This window comes from Mercenaria mercenaria, chromosome 2 (genome assembly GCF_021730395.1).
Source record: "Mercenaria mercenaria strain notata chromosome 2, MADL_Memer_1, whole genome shotgun sequence".
Classification (NCBI taxonomy): domain Eukaryota; kingdom Metazoa; phylum Mollusca; class Bivalvia; order Venerida; family Veneridae; genus Mercenaria; species Mercenaria mercenaria.
The window spans coordinates 11,742,422-11,762,297 of NC_069362.1; the positions used below are offsets into that span (position 1 = coordinate 11,742,422).

A 19,876-nucleotide genomic window follows, 5' to 3' on the forward strand; every position below is an offset into this window, starting at 1 on the left:
GGCTAAAAAAAAGAAATGAATGGTTGTAAAACGGGCAGGGTGCCTGGTGGGGCAACAGGGCGGAACGAATTTCGGAACGGGCGATGCGCCCTGCTGTAAATAGCTAGCTGGAGAACTGCAGTGTGTATATAATGTAAATAATTTGTGTATGATATCGATTGTCCGATTAGCTCAGTTGGTAGAGCATCTGACTTGCAAGCAGAAGGTCGCAGGTTCGAGTCCTGTATCGGGCTGCACATTTTCCCGCTCCTATTACAATATAGCTCTGTTCTTCACCATTTAAATGCATGTTAAACCTAGATGATTTTCTGCAGTTTTATCTAAAAGTTCGGAATACTAAATGTAACTTCGTTGTCGGCCTTTTAAAAAAAAAAAATATTGTTATTTTAATTTAAATACATTGTATTTTTCACACATCAGTTTTAAGATTAAATTTATTAAACTAATTTTTGGAGTTTAAACAACAATTTCGTTTGAAACATTCCCTACGTTCAAGAAGAATGTTTGTTTCTGTATGTAGAAATCTGACATTATAAACAATAATTATAATTTCCCTTACAGAAGCAAGCCTCTGTGGCGTACATGCTGCGTATTTGCTGTGTATATGTCGCGAACACAGTAGTACGCCAGAGGAGTACATTTTACATACACCGTATGCCGTGTACATGCCGCGTACTATTTCGACGAGTACACAGCATGTACGCAGGAGGTCACTAGTACACTTCAAGTACGCAGCACAGACTGAAAATTCAAGGAGTACACTGCATGTACGCAGGAGAGACTTGTACAAGAAAATAGTACACTGCATGTACACCGCAGATACTTTGAAATTTGTGCAGTACACTTCATATATGCGGGAAAGACTTGTACAATTTCTTTTGGCATTTATACTTAGTTTTTTTTATAAGTTAAAGTCTGAAGTAAACTTCATATATGTGGGAGGGACTTGTTCATTTTCTTTTGGTGTTTATACTTTGAATTTTTTTAGGTAAAAGTCTGAAGTACACTTTATGCAGGAAGGATTTGTACATTTTTTTTTTTGGAAGCAAGAACTTAATTTCCGAGTAACTTTTATCTTAATAGCATAGAATAGTTCAGATTACTGGTATTCTGAACAATGAAAAATTGCCAAACTATTTGCAATGTTCATTTGTGAAGCTTACATCTTAGTGATTTCTGAGCTGCACCTTGCATGCAGTGTAAAAATATATTCTTTTTCATTTTGAATTAATCCTGGAGCTTTCTAACTTGGATAATTGAAAAGCCTTATTTGAACTTCGTTGCATTACATTTTGTAATACATGAAATAATTACCAAGATAATGCCTCAACAGCGCCCGAATGAGAAGAATTAATAGCTCTCACTGTTATTTGAATATTCTTAAGCAAAACACCATTCTATCATGTTTTATAAAGGCTTTAATGCTCATTATGTTAACTCATTAAGGCCTCACCAAATTAAAAAGTTGTTCATCGGATTTGCCGCTCGTATATTTTCAGAACGTTTTTGGCTAATTGCGCTCGCCCCATTGGAAAAAATCAATCCAAAATTTTTTGGTGCGCTACTTTTTACGGACGTACAGGCCTCGACCTTAACTTTTTTCAGCAGTTGCCAGCAGGTCCACCAACTGCTAAAATCTAGTAGACCTGCTCAGACTTTAGTGGACCTTCAATTCTATCACATAAATTGTGATGTTGTTGACGTCATAACTTCATATGACTCAAAGAAACAGGACTTATTTCTAAAATAATTAAAAATGGAAGACTGTAGCAATCTGTTATCTCGAAAATAATTATTTTGAAAAGTGTCCCAAAATATGGACACAATAATCATCATCCTCCCGACCCGTGTTGAAAGTGAAAAAAGAAAACATCAACAATTAATTATCGGTAATTATTCTGATGATAAACTATGTAATTGGCCTTGTTTTCATTTTCAATTAACACCCCCTCAAAGAGCTAAAAGAAGTGTGTCGGTTATAAATTCGTGGCATCTGCAGTGTTCACGAAAGACCCTGAACATTCACAGGACAGTCGGTCTGGTAAACATGATTCTTTTACAGGACCGGATAATATTTTACCAGACCAATTTCTTTTTAATAAATTTGATATCTGATCTTTAAAACTGGTATTATACATAGTCTATATAGACAGCATTACACAAATTACATCCTTTAAGTTTATTTCCACGTCATATTAATTGAAACAGATCTTCAGACATTAAGTTTTCAGGCTGTAAAAAATCTCCCTGTACTTGGATTCAGTGTTGTTATATTTTCTGGTCCTTTGGGACCAAGGAGTCCATTCAACATATGTGTAATAAATCTAGAGTCCCACTTAAGCCGTTGCTAGGGGGCGTGAGAGATGTTGCACATTTCATAACCTCTCGCGAAGACTCGGTCAACGAGTCTGTTGTTATTCTTCTTGGTTGCATTCTTTGCTTCCAAAGGATCTTTTAGTAATTTTACAGATTTTATTCATATTCATTTGCTATATCATCGCTGTTTTTTACCCCACAAGTCTATTGTTTGCACCGAGTCACGTTGATGTTGACATAAAGAGAATTTCTGGAAATTCCCGTCTGGTTCCAGCGTACATAAATCGAGTACCATCCACGATTAGTACGCATCCAATGATAACGCGTGTTCTTAGAATTGTCGTGACGTTGTGAGGGGTTTCCACTGTTTCTATTTTAAGTACCAATGAAACAGGCGCTTACTAAAATATAGTTTGACATCAATTTCTCGGGATTCCATTTTACAGTTTAATGATAAAAGTCGAACTTTCGCGAAATCGTGGAGGACTTTCTTCTTATTTTATCATATTGACCTGCAATTTTTATCGGACACTCGGTCTTGCGAACTTGATATATCATGCCGGACCAGATCAAAATTTACCGGAAATGTCCCGACGGTCCGACGGCTTTCGCGACCTCTGCATCTGAAGCGGAGATCAAAGCGGTATAGTTTCCCCGAGATTGTCATGGCATTACGTCATGTTTTCGCACCATGTGACACATCACTGTCTGATCGTATTCTCGATTCCTTTAATTGTTGAGAAGAAATCAGTAAAAAAGGTTTTTCTTTAATTTTTTAAAAGCGAATGTGCAATATCCCGAATAAACTGACATGTAAATGTGTCAAACCGTGAACGATGATAGTGGATGTCCTACCTCTGTGACCTATTTGCCCTCAAGGAATTTACATTATTGTTTCAGAAGAATATGTAACAAAGTGTTGTGTCAAAACATACATGTACAAAGAATCATTTAAAACTTATTAAAAACCGCAACGACATTATACTGCTTTATTTTATACCACATTTCTATTTACGTTCATTAGGTCACGTAAGCTATTCTGCCGCGCTAACAGAAATCTGTTTGCCAAAAATCGTTTTACTCCATGTATTTAAATTGCTGCCGCTTTTTCATTATTAAGATTTTTTAATTGTGTTTTTTGTACTTTCTGGTCAAAAGTCTGAATTTTATTACCATAGTATGTACCGTATATTTACTTTAAGAAAGAAATAAATAATCAAGATCGCGCTGTTTGAAATTTTACAAAACATTATATGAAAATTTGATCATTTTTAAAGAACTTTGCCTACATTCCTGTCGATATCTTATTAAAATTGTTATAGAATTCAAACTGTATTAGTTCTCAAGCGGTGTTGAAAATTTAAAGCGATTATATTAAAAAATGAATGCACTATGCGCGTTTATTGTGTCAAAAGTAACCGCGATGTAAATTAGACATTACGTTAGGGCGCACGTGCTTGTGGAATGGAAAATTACCAGCATGACGTTTTGATATTTTTACGATTCGCGGGTAAATTCCAGTCAATCCAGGTAATTTTGCCTGATGTAATTTCTCAATTTGGTAAAGTTACCACGTAAAAACCACTCGCCCGATCGGTGGAGTAGTCCATTCGTGCTCTCCTGACTTTAACTCGCCAATGCTTATAACGGTAGAATGCCGTACTTAAGGCAAAATCAACTTTCGTTTTGTGAATTCGCCGATATGGGTACGATTTTCCCTCCTATTTTTTTTACTTTTAAGGGTTTTATTTTATTTGCAGACCGTGACTGAAAATTGGTTGACCGTCGGTCTACCCAACTTTTCATAGTTAGTGGACCTGCCGATATTTTGGTTGAGTCGGTCCAACGGTCCACCGCTAAGGTCGAGGCCTGACGTAGAAGTGTATAAATGCTTATATAATTCCAGTCCTAGATTGTTCTCAGATGGATTTTAATCAAAATAAATACATACTACGCACACATCGTCTATAATAAATCATAACACTTATATTTAGTTGCATTAAAGTTGTTTCCCCTTGATGCAGTTACGCCATTTTCTTCAAATGTTTACCAAATTACATGCTACAAAAATTGATTTATTTCATTGAAAAGTGGATGAAGAAAAGCATACTAATTTATTTGATAACATTATTTTGGTAAGGGTAAATACTTACTGATGCATGTCACTTATCTTTTTTTGTTTTTTTTTCTGTCCAAATGATCAGCATTTGCATACGAAAGTTGGTTGGGTAAGGAATTTACATTATCACAGCAGTTTCGCCACAAGAGTACACAGCATGTATGCAGCAGGAGTACACAGCATGTACGCCGCAGGAGTACACAGCATGTACGCCGCAGGGGTAGTACACCACAGGCACATTTGCATGTGAAAAGTGTATGTGCCGCGTACATGCTGCGTACTATTTCCCCGCATACTAAATTCCTCCAGCGTACATCCTGTGTACTATGTAGTCCACAGCATGTACGCAGCAAGTAGTACGCGGCAGAGCTCATTTGCATGTCAAAAGTGTACTACAAACGTACTATCGGTGTATGTGCGGTGTATATCCTGCGTACTATTTAAAGCCCTTGATTTCAGTACACATCATGTACGCATCATATACGCTGTATGTACACAGCAAGAGTACGCAGCAGGCCTTTTTCTTCTGTAAGGGTTTGGCTCTACAAGATTCAGAAAAGTGTCAGCTTTCTGTTATTTTCCATTTTTTTATTCAAATCCCAACAAAAATCGGCCCTTTGATAAAGGTTTTGAAGTTATGTGGTAAAATATTTCTTCAGGGAAGTGAGCTCGAGTTAATTCATAATAATTAAGCATATCACCACATGCAGTCGCATGCTGTTTTTGCTTCAGAATCCCTTTAGATCAATCTCTGATCATCTAATTATCGCCACTTAACATGTGACTGATAAACCCTTTGAACAATAAGTGTTGTAGCTCCATGATTAACGTGAGGTAATATGCTAATTACACGCTAATCGATAGTGGCGAAAACAAAATATCGATCGCTAACGACTGGTCGATATTTACAGATATGGACGACAGTACATGTATGACTAGCAAGTTTAGTGAGTAGAGAATAATTAAGAACACTTGAACACATGCCATTGACAAAAATAATCTCAGTATGCCTAGAACTTCTACCCTCACTGAATACTGCACTGGTCTTAAATCAGGAGTCCTGAAATAAGCTGTCCGAGTTGTTAAATGTCAAAACAATCGACTCGAAAAATTAAGCCACAAATTTTGGCTACTAAACTTTTTTACATAGCGTAACCTAGCTAATGGATTTTCTGAAAATCAAAAATGAAAGTAGATAACGGGAATCCCCAGACTGGCGCTCATTTTCAACTTCACGGTGTAATTTTCCAATAATGATCATTAAATGTAGTAAACCAGTCCACGTGTCTATAAATGGCTGCATACATTTTTGTTTTGATAATTTAAGGGTCATAAATGATCACAAACAGATTAGATATTGCCTTTAGGCATGCGGAAATCACAGATGACGCCGATTAGTTCCGTTTTTAGCTCATCTGATTTTTTGAAAAAAAATGGTGAGTTATTGTCATCACTTGAGCGGTTGTCGGCGTCGGCGTCTGCGTCGGCGTTGCTTGGTTAAGTTTTATGTTTAGGTCAGCTTTTCTCCTAAACTATCAAAGCTATTGCTTTGAAACTTGGAATACTTGTTCACCATCATAAGCTGACCCTGTATAGCAAGAAACATAACTCCATCTTGCATTTTGCAAGATTTATGGCCCCTTTTGTACTTGGAAAATATCAGATTTCTTGGTTAAGTTTTATGTTTAGGTCAACTTTTCTCCTAAACTATCAAAGCTATTGCTTTGAAACTTATAATACTTGTTCACCATCATAAGCAGACCCTGTACATCAAGAAACATAACTCCATCTTGCTTTTTGCAAGAATTATTGCCCCTTTTGGACTTAGAAAATCAGTTTTCTTGGTTAAATTTTATGTTTAGGTCAACTTTTATCCTAAACTATCAAAGCTATTGCTTTAAAACTTGCAACAGTTTTTCACCATCATAAGTGGACCCTGTACAGCAAGAAACATAACTCCATCCTGCTTTTTGCAAGAATGATGGCCCCTTTTGGACTTAGAAAATATCAGATTTCTTGGTTAAGTTTTATGTTTAGGTCAACTTTTTCTCTTAAACTATCAAAGCTATTGCTTTAAAACTTGCAACTGTTGTTCACCATCATAAGCTGACCCTGTAAAGCAAGCAACATAACTCCATCCTGCTTTTTGCAATAATTATTGCCCCTTTTGGACTTAGAAAAATCATTTTCTTGGTTGAATATTATGTTTAAGTCAACTTTTCTCATAAACTATCAAAGCTATTGCTTTAAAACTTGCAACAGTTTTTCACCATCATAAGTGGACACTGTACATCAAGAAACATAACTCTATCCTGCTTTTTGCAAGAGTGATGGCCCTTTTTAGACTTAGAAAATCATGGGTAGGACAATATTTCTATTATACAAAAAAAATCAGATGAGCGTCAGCACCCGCAAGGCGGTGCTCTTGTTATAAAATATTTTCCACGGAAATTTTACTTGTCCCCGGACAAGCCAGCTTCTAAAAACTGCTTGTCCGGACCGAGGAATCCACGAATCGGACAACTCGGACAGCTTATTTCAGGACCCCTGTGTGGGAGACATATAGATTTACTCCAGTCTGTGTGTGTGTGTGTCTGTCACAAAGCTTGTCCGCACTATAAATGAACATTTCTCATCCAATTTTCACCAGACTTGAACAAAATGTGTTTGACCATGAGACCTCGGCCAAATTTGATAATTAGCCAAATCGGTCCAGGCGTCTTGGAGTTATGGCCCTTTAATTTCCAAAAATCGGCCTTTTTACTCTTGTCCACACTCTAATTCAAACATTTCTCATCCAATCCTCACCAAACTTGAACAAAATGTGTTTGACCATGAGACCTCAGCCAAATCGGTCCAGGCATTTTTGAGTTACGGCCCTTGAATTATCGAAATATCTGCCTTTTTACTCTTGTCCGCACCCTAAGTCGAACATTTCTCATTCGATCTTCACCAAACTTGAACAAAATGTGTTTGACCATGAGACCTCGGCCAAGTTCGATAACTAGCCAAATTGGTCTAGGCATTTTGGAGTTACGGCCCTTGAATTACTGAAAAATCTGCCTTTTTAGCTCATTTGATTTTTTGAAAAAAAAATGATGAGTTATTGTCATCACTTGAGCGGTTGTCGGCGTCGGCGTTGGCGTTGCCTGGTTAAGTTTTATGTTTAGGTCAGCTTTTCTCCTAACTATCAAAGCTATTGCTTTGAAACTTGGAATACTTGTTCACCATCAGAAGCTGACCCTGTATAGCAAGAAACATAACTCCATCTTGCTTTTTGCAAGATTGATGGCCCCTTTTATACTTAGAAAATATCAGATTTCTTGGTTAAGTTTTATGTTTAGGTCAACTTTTCTCCTAAACTATCAAAGCTTTTGCTTTGAAACTTGGAATACTTGTTCACCATCATAAGCAGACCCTGTACATTAAGAAACATAACTCCATCTTGCTTTTTGCAAGAATTATTGCCCCTTTTGGACTTAGAAAATCAGTTTTCTTGGTTAAGTTTTATGTTTAGGTCAGTTTTTATCCTTAACTATCAAAGCTAATCCTTTAAAACTTGCAACACTTGTTCACCATCATAAGCTGACCCTGTACAGCAAGAAACATAACTCCATCCTGCTTTTTGCAAGAATGATGGCCCCTTTTGGACTTAGAAAATATCAGATTTCTTGGTTAAGTTTTATGTTTAGGTCAACTTTTTCTCTTAAACTATCAAAGCTATTGCTTTAAAACTTGCAACTCTTGTTCACCATCATAAGCTGACCCTGTACAGCAAGCAACATAACTCCATCCTGCTTTTTGCAATAATTATTGCCCCTTTTGGACTTAGAAAAATCATTTTCTTGGTTGAATATAATGTTTAAGTCAACTTTTCTCATAAACTATCAAAGCTATTGCTTTAAATCTTGCAACAGTTTTTCACCATCATAAGTGGACACTGTACATCAAGAAACATAACTCTATCCTGCTTTTTGCAAGAGTGATGGCCCTTTTTAGACTTAGAAAATCATGGGTAGGACAATATTTCTATTATACAAAAAAAATCAGATGAGCGTCAGCACCCGCAAGGCGGTGCTCTTGTTACTCTTGTCTGCACCCTAAGTCGAACATTTCTCATCCAATCTTCACCAAACTTGAACAAAATGTGTTTGGCCATAAGACCTTAGCCAAGTTCGATAACTAGCCAAATCTGCCTAGGCTTTTTTGATTTATGGCCCTTGAATTACTGATTGGATCCACTCGTCCAGACCATCTAATTGGATCCACTCATCTAAGCCATCTAGAGACACTAGACATTTTTCATAGGGGCAGTTGTGGGAGACATGCGCTTTTCTCAAAGCATCTCTAGTTACAAACCATTTTTTCCCTGAATTTAAATGTTATCTCAACATAACATGAGATTTAAATATTCTCCCTCAAAAATGAGCGCTGCCATCAACATATTGAGGGATGGCTTCGCTGTCTTTCCTTTGGCCATGTTGTATGCTGTGCCATGCACAACTTTACAAGTAAAATGGCAGGCCGGGTACCAGAAGAGCCAAAACAAATCTGTTGTTCCGTTACGTAGACTTAATGGTGAAAATTGGTACATAGACAAATTCATCTATATGAATAAACCAGTGATTTTTTTTTGCACTTTTGGGAAAAGGTCCGGTACCGGATATATTGGGAAAAATAGTGGGGTTTTTACTCAGATTGGGAATTTTTATAGTTAATTAATAACATCATTTGCTTCTTCCTTTAATTCCATGTAAATAGCATCAAACAAACTGTTTAAATTGTTAAATCGTGGTGAATGTCAATGTAACTAAGTTTTCCTTCTGCAATCATCACAAGTGCTGTCCATAAGACAGCGCGCTCGACTTTTCTCAGTGCTTGACTCTGAATTAGAGCTTTGCCAGTAAAAAAAATCCAAGTTAAAAAGGGACATAACTCTGTCAAAATTCAAATCAGAGTTATCGGAATTGTGTCTCCTGGTGTAGACTATGATAGTAAATAACTATTTTGAGTTTCAAGTCAAAAGCTTTAATAGTAACAGAGATATTTGACTATCAAAAATTTTAACAAAAATTTCTAAGTTAAAAAGGGACATAATTCTGTCAAAACTCAAATCAGAGTTATGGGGATTGTTTCTCCTGGTGTAGACTTTGACGGTAAACAAGTATTTTAAGTTTCAAGTCAAAAGGTTTGATAGTAACAGAGATATTTGAGTTTATCAAAAACTTTAACCAAAAATTGTAAGTTAAAAAGGGGATAATTCTGTCAAAATTCAAATCAGAGTTATGGGAATTGTGTCTCCTGGTGTAGATTTTGATAGTAAATAACTACTTTGAGTTTCAAGTCAAAAGCTTTAATAGTAACAGAGATATTTGACTTTATCAAAAATTTTAACAAAAAATTCTAAGTTAAAAAGGTGCATAATTCTGTCAAAAGTCCAATCAGAGTTATGGGGATTGTTTCTCCTGGTGTAGACTTTGATGGTAAATAAGTATTTTAAGTTTCAAGTCAATAGCTTTGATAGTAACAGAGATATTTGACTTTTTCAAAAACTTTAACCAAAATTTCTAAGTTAAAAAGGGGCATAATTCTTTCAAAATTCAATCAGAGTTACGGGGATTGTTTCTCCTGGTGTAGACTTTGATAGTAAATAACTATTTTAAGTTTCAAGTCAATAGCTTTGATAGTAACAGAGATATTTGACTTTATCAAAAACATTAACCAACGACGATGCCAACGCCGGGGCGAGTACAATACCTCTACTTTTTCTTTTAATAGTCGAGCTAAAAATGCAAACTTAATTTGGTCATTTGGGAAATTTTTGGATGATAATTGGGAAAAAAGATTACATTTTTCAATTGGGAAAAGGTCCTTTTAGGGGTACTTTACAGTGATTTTTTTGCCCTTTTGGGAAAAGGTCCGGTACCGGATAAATTGGGAAAAATAGCGGGGTTTTTACTCGGATAGTTAATTAATAACATAATTTAGAATGCTTTTTCCTTTAATTCCATGTAAATAGCATCAAACAAACTGTTTAAATGGTTAAATCATGGTGAATGTCAATGTAACCAAGTTTTATTTCTGCAGTCATCAAAATGCAAACTTAATTTGGTCATTTGGGGAATTTTTGGATGATAATTGGGAAAAAAGATTGCATTTTTCAATTGGGAAAAGGTCCTTTTAGGGGTACTTTATAAAGAAGGAAAAAAATCGCTGCTTTATAAAGAAGGAAAAAAATCGCTGTAAACATGTTTCCTTTTACGAATTTTCAAGGAAATGAATACGTCATAATTTCCCAATCTAAGACGCGCGACCTAATTCACTTATGGAAAAACACCATATAGACTTTACACTGATATTATTTCTGTGTAATACTCTCAGCAATCCGATAACTTTTATTTCAGTGTCATTAATTGAATCAATTAAACAATTAGTGGCCAGTTAATTTGCATATGTTGATGTCGTAACCATGTGATTTGAAGGAGAGGCTTAGAGCTAGCGTGTCGTCTGCACATTTTTTTTTTTTAAGTAAACAGTTTTACGTGAATAAGTTGAACTTTACTATATTTATTTATAAAATACTGCATAAAATTTCCAGAAAATTAAATGCCATATATAGCTGTCGATAACTGTATCCAGATGTCGATAACTATGTCAACAAGGGAGATCGATTTTTTGATCATCATAACGTGGACATATCACAGTAACCGGGAAATACCTTTCCAAATTTTTAAGGGCCGATCAAAAGCCGTTTTACATAATAGGATAGATATTACAACAAGTAAACAAAGTACGTAATTTGTGTATTTATATTTAGATTAAACTGTCGATAACTGTGTCACCTGCTATATAACCTTCTTATAGGAAACAGAAACCACTTATTGTAAAACTATTTTGTCTGCAAAGTTTATGAGCCATTAGAAAGGTGATCATTTTAAAGCATTTTGACGTGTATTGCTTCCAGGTCCGTATTTTTTTTTTTCCAAAATATTTCTTTATCAACATGATCAATGACTGTCTTTTGGGCAAGTGAATAATCTTTCAAAAATCTTACTTCAAAGCCCAGAATGATGCAAACCGTTTATGCACAGCAAGCAGGGCCAGACACTAACCATTTTTGGCCACTGGTCCGAAGAGCAGTTTCCGCTACATTTTTAAATGAAACAATTACTGGTCCTCCAAATATTTCACTGGTCCTTGTTGCTTTTCACTGGCCTCGGACCAGCGGACCAGTGTTAGTGTCGAGCCCTGGCAAGGCATACGGAACAGAAGTTTTTTTCTCTGCCCGAATAAATGACAAATGTCACTCATTTTTCGCAGTACATCGTGTCAGTTAAAATAATGCTACAAGCGGTCAGAACAGGCTAAATGCAAACTAACAAGACTAAAAATTTGGCTCAATTCTACTTAGTTACTTACAGGTTTGCTATTTAATTTTGCTTTCGTAAAATTTTATATCAAAGCAAAAATAGCGGAAATGTATGGAAAAAATATGAGTACTAGCATTTAGGAGTGACCTGTCGCTTTTATTAATAGATTTGAAAGGTTACTGGAATAAACCACTTCAGTAAAGGGGTACCCTACCTTTTTATAACTTATTTTTATAATAAATATTTAAATGACTGCCTTCTTCGACAATTAGACGCAGTGGTGTAGTGGTAAGCGTGACGGCTATAAAATCTAACTTTTGTGAGTTCGAATTCCAACGGAGATCAACATAATATTTTTTCATTTTATATTTCTTTTTCATTTTATATTTTGCTAACATACATTTTAAAATGATGATAATGTTAAACATGTATTTGAATTGCATTAGTTGTATCCTTTTGCTATTTTCGCATATAACAGTATTTTTTTCAAATATCTTCTTGATTGTGAATTATTCAACATGGTTGACATAGCTCTTGACAATTTGGTCATTCAGTTAGCTGATGAAACTGATTCGGAGGAAACTAACACCGCCAGCGAGTGTGAAGATGCTCCATTGGACGCGTGTGTTTGAAATGTATTGAATTTACTGAAATTGTACGAATGAAATTAAAAAAAAATTGAAATGATGAAATAAAATGAAATAAAAAAAAAACAAACATGAAAAATGTAAATAAAACAAATTCAATCATAAAACAAATTGCCCTGTGCTGGATTCGAACCAACAGCCTCATAATCGCAAAAGTTAAATCTTTGAAATATATTTATAGTTTTAAAAACGTCAAATAGCTTTCAAACCCTTATTTAATAAATGGAACAGTCTGGAAAATCCAAATCTAAAAATAAAAGCGACAGGTCACTCCTAATTGCTAATAGAATAGCGCAACTGCATTGGATCAGATAAATAAAGTGGGAATTATACCCACCTGAGTGCCCGCTCATATTGCTAAACTATTCGTCTGTGCTGTCAACATTGTTAAAAATTTGGCAAAATATATTTCTTTTCATTGTAAGAACTGTTCAGCACAGTATCTAGGCTTAGTTATATAAAAATTGAAAGCTATGAAAAACACATTCGTTTGATATACATCAACTTGAAAATACACAAGGAAACAAATGCAAAATCTGTGATTAACTGATGCTAATGTCCAAACATTGAGACCTGTGCTATTTTTACATAGCAGACATTGTCACCGACGTCACAGATCCTTACTTACGAGAGAGCGCTATTTTACAGTACCACTTTTTGTATTCACTGAATCTCGATCTGTGAGACTTTTAAGGTTTAGCAGTATATTACAAAACCAAAGAAATGTTTAGTAAACGAACAACTTCTTAACAAACGACCTATCTGTCAAATACATTTTTACCATTCTGTCCCGTAGAATTTACTTAAAATATTCTAAAAGAGTTGTCCCCTTTTAAAAAAGAATGCCATTTGTAAAGAAATAAAAGTAGAACAATTATCAAAAACGATGTTAAAGGTTTATCAGTATATCACAAAATCACAGAAATGTTTGGTAAAGGAACAACATTTTTACCAACAATTAATCTACCTGTCTAATAGGAGAGATCGTGTTTGTACACAAATCCGTTGTATATTCAATTTTTAGAACTGATAAGACAAAGTCGGGTGGGCAGACGCCGAGCGTCCATGTATTTTCGTTAACAGAGATGTTTTTCTAACGGCTTAAACTTTCTTAAAACACAAATGATATCAATAATGTTTTGATCAATGGAAAGGATATAAAACAAGTAATTTATTGATGACTTTTAATTAATATTTCGAAATAAAATGGATTAATTATGAACGCTTAACTTACAGTGTTTTTTCTAAAAGTGTGGAGCATCGCTACGCCGCTATTTAAATCATATGTCATTTAAAACGGTTATTCATTTTGAAAAGATATTTGAAGAAGAAAATATGAAAATAGTAAGCATTTCAAAATTATTGAATTTTTAAAATCCGTACATGAACGAAGAAGTTATTAACATGCCATGAATATCCTACCACTTTAGATTTCATACAGTTTGCCGGGTTTTAGTGATGAATATAGCCAGTCTATCCCTCTGATCCATGACATTCCGTGCAAAGTATGGTTGCAAATTCATTCCGTGCAAGGCATGGTTTTAAATTATCTAAATACATGTACACTGCTGACTAGCGTACAAATTAAACCAACTATAAGTCAAATCGGGTCTGCAATATTTACTATTTGTTTTGTCGTCGTTGCTTCTGAGGGATTTTTCAGATTTTGTTAGGGCCTAATATATTATGTTGTTATTAAGTGATTAAGTATATATCAATATCTATTTCAAGAAAAAAAATAATTTTAGGATTTTATTTAATGATAACATCCTTACATCATTTAAATATGTTTCAGCAAATAACTTTTTATTTGTAAACACTACAGTATGTTCTTTGATTTTAATGCTGACCGTAACTTTGTAAATTCTTGTCCGGGCTGTAATTCTGTCATCCATGAAGGAAATTTTGAAATAATTTGGCATAAATATATTAACCTTAATGAGACGACGTTTAATGTGTAACACTCAGACCCCTTTCTACAAGGTCAAGGTCACACTTAGAAGTCAAACAGTCTGTTTTGTGTCCGGATTGTAACCTTGCCATTCATCAAGAGGTTTTAAAAGTACTTAGCATAAATGTTTATCACTTGAAAATGAGAACCCTAGCTCCAAGGTCAAGGTGTTAACAGGGTTATTTTTGTGTCCGATCCATATTTCTGCTATCCATGGAGGGATTTTGAAATATCTTGGCGTAAATGGTAACTATAATCAGACAATGTGTCACGCGCAAGACCCAGATCCCTTGCTCCAAGGTCAGTGTCATATTTAAGAAGTCATATCATAATAGATCTTCACGTGTCCGATATATAACTCTGTTATCCATGAGGGGGTTTTGAAACAACTTGGCATAAGTGTTTACCATAAGGAGACAATGTGTTACACTCAAGACCTAGACCCCTAGCTCCAAGATCAAGTTTACACTTAGAAATCAAGTGAAAGGTTAAAAGGATCTGTTTCATATCCGATTCGTAACTCTGTCATTAATCATGTTACAATCTAAATATTTCAAGATTTTGTACCAGTTGCAATTAGCTCCGTGTTAAACAGATCTTTTACCGTGTGGGTTCGAAACTCACCATCAACATTATTTTTTTTTTCTCGTATTACTAAACATTTAGATTCCTTCATGAACTATGTGACAACACAACAGAGAAGTATCATAAGCCGACATGGCAGATCAGAAAAGTTTACCATTATATCAAAGATGATATTGACTAAATGCATGCATTTAAGCCATGCAAATAATAAACATACTGTTGTTTTATATAAAGGCAACCATACAAATACAAACTATCAAAGAAAGAAACAAAAATATGGGAATGAAAATGAAAACGAAAAGAAAAAAACACACACACACAAACACACACAAAGAATAAACATGAAAAAAAACTCACGTAGATTCGACCCCACAAAATGATTACACGCAAGACCCAGACCCCTAGCTCCAAGATCAAGTTTACACTTAAAGGTCAAGTGAAAGGTTAAAAGGGTCTGTTTCATACCCGGTTCGTAACTCTGTCATTAATCAAGAAATTTCGAAATTAATTAGCAGAAATATTCCCCAAAAACGAGACAACGTGTCATGCATAACAACCAGACCACTAGCTCCACGATCGATGTCACATTTAGAGGTTAACGGTTTGCATGAAGTGTTTCTTGTCAGTTCCATACCTATTCCGTCGATGAAGACATTTTAAAATTACATAAACGTTACCTATAATAAAATGACGTGTCAGACGCCAGTCCAAACTCTCTAGTTTCAAAGTCAAAGTCAAACTTAGATTAAAAAGCTAAAATTTATGTTTCTTGTCCAGTCAATAACTCTGTCATCATCAAACATTATTTGTCACAATTTTCCCTATGATGAGTTAGTGTGTCATGTTCAAGACCCAGACCCTAGCTCTAAGGTCAAGGTTACCTTCGGAGAAACTTTTTCTCTTGTCGGAAAATTAGTCATACCTTAACTATTCTGGCATATTTTGCGCATCGAACTGTAGCATTCTTGGACAAACCTCTGGGGGCGTTTGTCACTAATAGTGCCATCTCTTGTTTGAGCTTCAATTCTAACTTTGAGAGTTTATATATATTTGTACTTATCCCTTTAAAATGTCAAGGTCAGTAGTGGCTATTGTCAAGTTACTTTAAAGACACACCACTAACTGTAACCTTTTGTATTTCCATAATGCTGTCTGACTAAAGTACATCTCCTGTTACGCTATACTTAGGATCTGAAGACGTGCTATTGATAGCCTCATTCTGACGACCATTCCGTTAGCCAGGCAGAAGGCTTACTTACAACATTTTGTAAGAATAAAAAATTTGTAAGCGACTGGTCCTGGATTCGAGTCCCTGACAGCCTACACATTTTTACTTACTTACAACATTTTGTGAGAATAAAAAATCTATATTTTGACTGGGTTTTTGATAGTTACATTTTTTATGACATAAAGTGTCAGCCGGTTAGCTCTGTCGGTAGAGCACTTGCTCTATAAGAGACTGGTCCCGGATTCGAGTCCCTGACAGCCTACACATTTTTCTTAATCTTTGGCATTCAAACAAGTCGGCTGATTGGTTAAAATAAAAAAATAGAATTGCGAAAATAAAAATAGCAATTCTGGAAATCAAAAATATACAGAAGACGATTAAGAATGGGTCATTCTCGGATCTTCGTTTAGAAGATCAAGTACTTCAGTCAGATTGTTCCATAATTGTAAATATACATTTTTGTATGGAGAAATGAGAAATGACAAGTGTCTAATTACAGTTTGACAGTAACAGATATAAGGCTAAGACAATGTATTACTAAATATATTATTCAATTCACGGCACTTCATGTATTAAGGTGAGTTTAGATCACACTTTGTTTCTATATACAGTGTAAGATAGTTATTATTCTATTTTTTTTATAAAACTATACTGAGAAGAGAATGACTGAGTAAGTTTGCGGATGAAGTTATGAAAACCGGACTGAGCTTGTCCACCTGTCATCTTGTAGAATAGTTGTATGATACCAGTATTACCAGAATTATTTGCACAAAGTTCATGTGGGAGGAAAAAGTAGACCACTAGGTATTGGTGGGTCTTTAACTCTTCAAACTTGTTAAATACCGATGAATAAAAATAAATGCTATAGTCTATAATTAACGGTCAATGCAAATACGTTAATGCTACACACCGATAGCCACACGAAAACTACATGCAGATATAGACTTGCTACAGTTCTCTACTGCGAAAATCTAAAGTGGTAATTTTGACTGGGAATTCACGGCATGAAATTAAAAATTCCGATCCCATACACAAACGATGTAAAAATATTTTGTTTTGCCCACCACCAGATAAACAGGTCTGGTGTTGATGCGTGACGTCAGGGCGATCTCTCCTATACATGTTTTACTTTACTGTCCTCAGTGTCCTGTACGATTGGATACTTTATATATTCTCAAAAGTTGTCCCCCTTGATAAAAGAATATCATTTGTAAAGAAAGGAAAGTAAACAATTGTTCAAATCGATGTTTAATGTAGAACTTTATGTGAAGTTTAAGCTCTGGGACATTATTGCAATTGCATCAAAACAAAGACATGTAACATTTCTGTAAAAATGGTGAGTGTTTAAAGGCATTAAACTTTCCAGGAGTATGGCCCCTTCATGCAGTCCCTTTCCAGAATTCAATACTGTAAGATATCATATAATGAGAGCAAATTGATATAATGTTTTTTGTAGACTTACATTTAGTTTTATATGCTGTTTAATTTTTATGTAAAACAACTCTTTCTTTCTTATCTTACATCCGAAAAGTGCAGGACTAGTGAACTCTGTTGCAGATCAAGACATTTTTATATCCAACGGTAGATATTTCATTCTTTTAGAATATGAAAATAAAATAAAATCTCAAACAAAAACGTCCACTCCACAGCAATTGTAATTTATACAAAACTGAGTTATATCAAAAACAAAAAGGGAAATACAGTAAAACTGATCATAAAATATCACAATACGGAGCAGGATAAGTCATTGGTATCGCTTTTGAACACTAAATATCTTTTTCAGGTTCAGCTCAGTTTGTGAATGTGTGTCCAAATATCACAGTTATGAATGGATAAATTTGGCATTTAGAATAACAATACATTCTTGAAATTTGGCATGTGCTTTTATAATAATAAACATGCAAAATATGAGAGAAAAAAGATCTTGTTGAAACTTGGTAATTATTTTTCAACAATTTTTCAGGTAATATTATATTTTTCATGTCGTTTATTAGCTCTGAACTACCATATAGCGGGTTATTTCTGCGGTCAAAATATTCTGCGTTTTGGTCCCAAAAATTGTGAAACAAATTTCTGCGTGTTTAATTTCTGCATTTTCACATAAAAGGAAGAGAAATTTCTGCGTTTTTTATGCCAAAGAGGAGGTAATTCCTCGCATAATCGGGCGTTGTGAGAATGATAGCGTATGAAAACAATAAACTAAATTACCAGTAACTGTTGTAAAATAACTTTGCATTTAATGAATACATTGTAGGATTAATAACATGTGAATTGAAAAAATATAAGTCCAACAACAATCGCACAAACAAAAACTTCAAACTACAGTATATCGGCATAACGGTTACACTTATATAAAGGTTACTAAAGTATTGTTCGGAAGATCTTCACAAGAGATTAATAAGAACAACACAAGTGAAATTCACTCAGTTTATTTCATTCACAGAAGAAAAATGTTTTCTGAGGGATTAACAGTTAGGACTTTGATTGACCATCACACCTAATTATACCATTATCGGTAATTGTCAGATGGCGACGGTAATTTCCAATAATTAGACCATGCCATTGTGAACTTTGGATTACTTAGGGAAACATAGCGTTAAACAACGTTGTTGAAAATAATGCAGATTTTTTTGTGTTTTAAATTTTTGCTGGATGAATATTCTGCTGGAAATATTTTTGCGATTCTACTGAGAGACCGCAGAAACGCAGAAATATTCCCCCCGTAGAAGTAACCCGCTATATGATACCAGGATTAATTAAGAAATAGCATGCAGTATTCTTTCTTTCTTTTCTCTTTGCAGGAGACTGGTGAAAGATGGTCACTAGAAACAAAATGCATCATCATTTGAAATATATACCAGTATTCATGTGTAAGGCAACTTTATTTAAGATTCAAATTTTTATGTTTTTATGTTCCCACATTTATATGGGTGGCATTAGCATTGCTTGTCTACGTCCGTACGTATGTCTCAAAATCTTTTGTGTCCAACTTCTCCCACACTATCCAAGCCTTATTAAACATGTTAAATGCTTCAAACTTTCACAGATGAACAAACTTTATGTGCAGATGACTATAACTTTCGCTGTGACAGTTTTTACTGCAGTTTTTGCCCTTTCATAGTTTTGCTTTATAGAATATTTAAGGTAGTTCTGCACATTTGATAAATGAAGTGATGGGGGGAATGTCATTTAGCCAGTGTACAAAATTCAGATTTGAATCCTCTTGCCAGTTCGGGCTACCAGATAAGAAATGTTCCAAGCCCGACGTTGATTTCAGTAGCCCAAACTTTAACGCCATAAAATTTCTATTTTTTGCACCATAGTAAAATATTTTGTTTTACAGGCATCTGTGCATGTTTGAAGGAATAAAAAGGACTATGTTTGCCATGTTGTCAAACAATTTATTCTCTGCTGTACAGAAAAGAAGTCTATCAATGACAGACTCTGAATACTCCATAATTATCATCATCGTCAGAGTCCCCATCATCAGACACGTTGACCAGTCCATGCATTCTTGAGTGAAAAGTTAGTGGGGCTAAGAAAAATTCTGTCGGGCTACAAAAAATTGGAAGTCCTTAGCCTGATTGGCTACGTTGTTAAAAAGTTAATGTCGCACACTGACTTTTTGACACGACACTTTATAATAAGATATTCTTCTCA

At 34.9% G+C, this 19,876-nt stretch overlaps 1 protein-coding gene across 1 annotated transcript in view; it reads left to right on the forward strand.

Moving 5' to 3' along the window:
* The window catches only part of LOC128548891 (uncharacterized), a 123,782-nt gene that overhangs the window by 12,503 nt on the left and 91,403 nt on the right, over positions 1 to 19,876 (forward strand). Inside the window, exon 2 of the mRNA XM_053524439.1 lies at positions 19,018 to 19,086. Coding sequence (XP_053380414.1) covers positions 19,032 to 19,086 — 55 coding nt within the window. The 5' untranslated portion in view covers positions 19,018 to 19,031. The remainder of the gene's footprint in view (positions 1 to 19,017; positions 19,087 to 19,876) is intronic.